Source organism: Sinocyclocheilus rhinocerous, unplaced genomic scaffold (genome assembly GCF_001515625.1).
Source record: "Sinocyclocheilus rhinocerous isolate Xijiao unplaced genomic scaffold, SAMN03320098_v1.1 scaffold6544, whole genome shotgun sequence".
Lineage (NCBI taxonomy): Eukaryota > Metazoa > Chordata > Actinopteri > Cypriniformes > Cyprinidae > Sinocyclocheilus > Sinocyclocheilus rhinocerous.
In genome coordinates this window covers 13851-19590 of record NW_015624261.1, presented here as the reverse complement: position 1 = coordinate 19590, position 5740 = coordinate 13851, and the positions used below count along the sequence as shown (strand labels likewise).

The 5740-nt window shown below is 36.5% G+C and overlaps 1 protein-coding gene across 1 annotated transcript; it reads left to right on the top strand.

Annotated features, from left to right (window-relative positions):
* The first annotated feature begins 2188 nt into the window (after positions 1 to 2188).
* Positions 2189 to 4016, top strand: LOC107740131 (GTPase IMAP family member 8-like). The gene is made up of 2 exons (XM_016552457.1): positions 2189 to 2771; positions 3160 to 4016. The coding sequence occupies exons 1-2, from the start codon at positions 2189 to 2191 to the stop codon at positions 4014 to 4016; spliced, it is 1440 nt and encodes a 479-aa protein (XP_016407943.1).
* The last annotated feature ends 1724 nt before the right edge of the window (positions 4017 to 5740 follow it).

Genomic DNA, 5740 nt, shown 5'->3' with positions numbered 1-5740 from the left:
GGCTTGACTAAACTATTCTCTCGTGTCAGCGATTCAATATACCTCGCCTACACACTGGCGTAGGATCTGTATTACCTTCTAGTCTACTTCTCGTAAGATTGAGACCATTGTACCAGCCACACAGAGACAATTCAAATGATACCAAACATGACTGTGAATAACACTTGCATTCATGTAGAACATTATATCTTGATCTTGACCATTCTGAGTGAGTGGAGTGAGGGGAGATGGGTAAGGGGAAGGAAGTGGAGGAACAGGATAGGTGAGAAAGGGGCTTTCCTCGCATCTTCTCTCAGTAAGATGTCGAAACAGATGCCTGTATGTTAATACACTGAATTTGTATTGTCCGTATCTCAGAAGATTAAAGTGTCTGTGGTTCTTCAAATCTTACACTATACATGTGACCAACCTCCACATTTGAACAGTCAATAGTAAATAATTAAACATAGGCTACTTTTGGGATCTAATTCAGAAGTGCCAGATTGTCCTAGCAAAGTTGGAATTGATCCTTTTTCTTAGAAACAGCCTTTCTGCTCAGCCAGCCTTGTACTCTCCAGGTTCAGGAAATTCTCCTCTGTTAAATGCGCTGCACAAACTTGAACATGTGGCTTGTACTGTTCTGGCACAGTGTTGTAAATAAATCTTAACCACCGATTCATAATCGTCCACTTTCATTAACTACCTGCATGATTTTTACTGTACATTTCTGCCATATGGATATCACCTTGACATAGTCACCACTGATAAACTACTTTTAAATGTAATGTAGAAATGTAGAAAGTTTTTGTGAAGCTGCTTTGCAACGATGTGTATCATGAAAAGCACTATAAAAGGGACATCGATTTACAAGCAGTGACAGAATCGGAAAAATGTGTAATCTGTGCACAAAGGTTTTATTAACTTAACACTAACACAAACTAGTCTAACAAGCATACACACACTCACGCATACATACAAAGGGGAGTTAAAGTGGATGAGTGAAACCGTAAGAGAAACAAGGAATGAAGCTATGGGAAATGAGTCAGTTAAGCACCTGAGCAGAAACCATCAGCGCCATTTTAGATTAACTCTAAAGATGTTATTCTGACTCAGTGGTGGTGTCCCAGGTGGAAAGTTGTAACATGGCTGAGGTGTCCTGGTTGCCATGGGAACTGGTGGCCTGGGGGGTCGTTCACAGACATCTTGGCACCCAGTCTGGTTGTCATATGACCCTTTTAACAACAATTTTAAATTACAAAACCCCCTGAACAATTTAAAACGTTGTACATCATTAAAACAGAACAAAAAGCCTTCACTCAGTCACATATTACTTAATCAACTTCTTACTCTTATTCAGTCACTAAATGTGCTGTCAGAGTTCATCTCAAATGTCAAGGCCTTGACAGCATCTGACGCAAAAGGATTGAAGACTAAAAACAGACCTTTTTCCCCCGATATATTCAGGTCTGAAAACCATACATCCTTTAAATTGTCCCCAATTGAAGATGACACTGTTTAGCAAAAATCATGATGAGGTGCGAATCATGCAAGTTCTTTAATGTGTTTCATCTGTCCTTGAGTTCAAACCTTACACAGTCTTATTTGTCTGTTCTTTCTGCCAAATGTGATGTTTCTTACCGTGGATAAAAGTGAACTTTTGGCAGTTATTCTTAATTTCTCAAGACATTATTGAAATCAGTGCTGTCAGAATGTCAGTTTGTAGATTACATTGTTTTGATTTGCTCAGCAAATTGTAATTAGAAAAGCAAATGAAACCTACGATTTTATTTTTTATGTTAGAATCAGCTTTAATGCATGACATTTTAGACACTTTCTGTGAACACTGTTGGTGTGTCTCGTTTTTAAATGTGAACGGTTCATTTGTGAACAATTTCAGGTAAACAGCTTTGATTTAAATGCATGCCAAGGAAAACCTGAAACTTTGATAGAAAATGCTATTACTTGACATGATAGGCAAACCATTATTTTTTTGTTTTCATTTAAAAAAATCTTCACGTGAAAGATTGCCTAAATAAAACAAATATTTAAGTTTTAATATTAATTAACACCTTTGCATTGAAAGAATGACAACATACATTTGTATATATTTGTTAAGAATCCATGCTTATTTCCTAAACATTTCCATAAATTATAAATGACTGTTTCATTGTTTATTTTTTATTATTTAGTTTTAGGCCACACATCGAAAATGACGAATGAAAAATCGAAAAGTGGATGTTTTACCCTGGTCTTACTGGGGACAAAAGGTGCTGGGAAGAGTTCAACAGGAAACACAATACTGGGGCGACGAGCTTTCACAACAGAGACAGATTCCACTTCAGTCACACGAGATGTTGCTGTTGAATCTGGAATTGTTGATGAGCTTTCAGTCACTGTTTATGACACACCAGGATTCTGTGACACAGACATGAATGAAGATGAGAAGCAGCGTTTTATAAATGAAAAGGAATGTGACTTAGGTCCTTGTGCATTTATCCTGGTCCTCAGAGCTGACAGATTCACTGAAGAAGAGAGAGAAACTGTGGAAAAGATTGAGAAGCTGTTAGGAGAAGAGCGCTTGAAGAAAACCTGTATCATCTTCACCAGAGGAGACGAACTGGAAGACAGAAACATGACAATACAAGAATTCATCAATGAGAATGAAGCACTGAAGAAACTTATTCAGAAATATGATCAGAGATACCATGTGTTCAACAACAAGAAAGGACCTACTAAAATGCAAGTTAAACTTCTATTCATACAAATGATCCAGGACTCTTTGGGGTTAAAGGGTGAGTCTTAAAATCAGATATTGATTTGTGCATTATATTGTTAGTAAACTTAATTTCAGTTTTGTAACTCTATCTTGGGTTTCATATGTAAATGCACAGCTACACTGTTTAAAAAATAAAAAACATTTTAAAATGTGCATATATTTTGTTTGTTTACTGAATACGCAGCATTACTCAAGACAGGAGAACCCAAACATTTTTTTTTTCTTTTGTTTTAGGATTCAGGTTTGAAATTGAAAAAAAAAAAAAAACTACTAAATGGCTGTAAAGTTAAATGTGCTAATATTGGATTTTTTTAATAGGTGTAACATATCAACACATTGTAATGACTTCAGTTGAGTCTCTTCAAAATGACTACCTGCTTACATCTGTTTTGTATTTTATACAGCATCAGAAGGAGGAAGACTAACCAGACAACAGACAGCTGCTGACAGTGGTTCATCCAGAAGGATTGTTCTTCTGGGTAAAACTGGTGCTGGGAAAAGTTCAGCTGGAAACACAATCCTGGGAGAGAATGTGTTTAAATCTGCAAAGAAAATGCGTTCAGTAACCAGTCAATGTTCAGATAAACACACCACTGTTTCAGGCAGATCAGTGTCTGTAGTTGATACTCCTGGATTCTTTGACACACACATGCAACATGGAGATTTAGTGAAAGAGATAGCGAGAAGTGTTTATTTATCCAGTCCTGGACCTCACGCTCTTCTCATTGTGTTTCCTGTGGATAGATTCACTCAGCAGGAGGAGGAGATTCCTCAGCAGATTAAGGTGATGTTTGGTGAGGAGGTGTTAAAATACTCCATCATTCTCTTCACTCATGGAGATCAGCTAGAAGAGACCATAGAGGATGAAATTAAGAAGAACAGTATATTAAGACAAGTAGTTCAGCAGTGTGGAGGCAGATTTCACGTCTTTGATAATAAAGATGAGAATAACAGAGAGCAGGTGAATGATCTGCTGCAGATGATTGACACAATGATAAAGCAGAATGGAGGAGGATATTACAGTAATCAGATGTTTGCAGATGCTCAGAGATTCAGACAAGAGAAGGAAGAGAGGGAATTTCTTGAGCAGTTTGAGCATAAATACCCCACCTCAGCATCTGTATCTGCGAACGCAACTTTAGGATCAGTATTTGGTGGGATTCTTGGTGGATTTCTTGGACTCTGTCTTGGTCCTCTTGGTGCAGCTGCTGGTGCAGCTGCTGGTGCAGCTCTTGGTGCAACTGTGTGCAGCATCATGTAATTTTCTTTAGCATGTACTGTGGGACATATTCTCAGGCCACTGGTTTTGGGGGCCCACAATCATGTTCTACCAGAGAACGTCCACACATTGGTACTTAAAACACATGATGAACAGCAATGCTATCTAGAACTAATATATAAAAGTATTATTGTAAAAAAAAATATTACATGTTGCGTCTGATTCTAAATATTCATGTTAAAACCTAAAATTATTTTAAATGCATATATAATATTCAAGCACATTCTTGAGCAGCAGCAAGTGCATGAAGTTGTCATGGCAACCAGATACACTGCATGCTGATTTCCTGTACGGATGTACAAGTGAAAGCTTATAAGTATAAGCCTAATTCGAACTAATTTAAGGACATAATCAGACTAGCGTATTTGACTGCATTTCGATCGGGGTATGCAATCAAGTAGAGTATCCGCATTACACCAACAGCACCCGGCAATGTATGTATGCTGCTAAGCCATCTCACGAGTCAAGTGCGCATCAATCATTATATTCGAGTTTTCTCTGACTGTGATTTCTGCAGTAAAGGAAACCATTTAAAGCATGTGCAAAATCAAGCAATCTTTGCTGTGATTAACACATAAAATGTAGCATGTCATGGAATTTTATTAGAAACACTAGTGGCCATTAAGTGATCAACTTACTGCTTGCAATTTTGCACATGTATCTGTATCTGCATGTATTTTTTTATTTATTTTTTTGATAAAGCTTCTGATAAAGTGCAAAATAAACAATCATACAAAATAATGCTGCTTCTAGGTCCAGAAATGCCTTGTTGTAACATGAACTGCAAGTTATACATACTTGAATTTTGAATCCATATGCTTTATGTATTTGTAGCCGGCTCAACTCTGACCACTGATATGTTGTGTTGTATTACTGGATGACAGAATGAAAAAACTGGATCTGCTGCTTATCTGGAGAGTTTATTGTTGTGGCTGCATGAAATAAACAGAGTACAGCACAATGAATCTTTGCTTTTGGCTTTCTGTGATTTTATCACCCCTCTTCAGCAAAAATACAAATATAATATAGACACAATACCTAACGTATTTAAGAAGTTATAATACAATTGATGGTAACACTTTACAATAACAGTACATGAATTATCATGTACTAATACCTGAATTAATAATTACTTGACTATGAACTAATGATGAGTTAAGATATGTATTAATCAAGAACTAATGAAGAACTAACTTAACTACGACACGAGTCATATGAACTACTGCATGAATAACACTAACTTAATTACATGTTAGTTCCTGCATGTTAGTTAATGTATTAATTAACACTTTGGGGTAAACTAAATCAAACATGCTCTAGAAGCAAGATGTATGAAAATGGCACAATGTAAAATTGTTTATAAATTTGCCACCTGCAGTTGTCACAAACAACAGTGAACGACAGTGGATTTCTTGCAATATTTACGTTTAACCTAACTCATCCAACACACAATGATGCATTCATAATTAAAAACAATTTCATCTCATTCTGTTTTGAGTGATTCCACTGCTGCCGTCCTACAATAACGTAATCATTAAGCAGGTGCAATTTTCCAAATTAAAATCAGTGTTAGCATAGAGATGATGGTTATCGCTTTGGTTATGTTATGGATTGGTTTACTATATTTATATCATAATAATGCACTGCAGTCAGACGTTTGTCTTGTGTTCTTGCTCTTCTTTTGGGTCACTATTGCCCCTTCAAAA

Excerpts from the sequence above, each read along its gene's own strand:
- LOC107740131 (XM_016552457.1), top strand. The coding sequence starts at position 2,189 with ATGACGAATGAAAAATCGAAAAGTGGATGTTTTACCCTGGTCTTACTG. Across the intron at positions 2,772-3,159 it reads GGACTCTTTGGGGTTAAAGG|CATCAGAAGGAGGAAGACTA; the intron begins GTGAGTCTTAAA and ends TATTTTATACAG.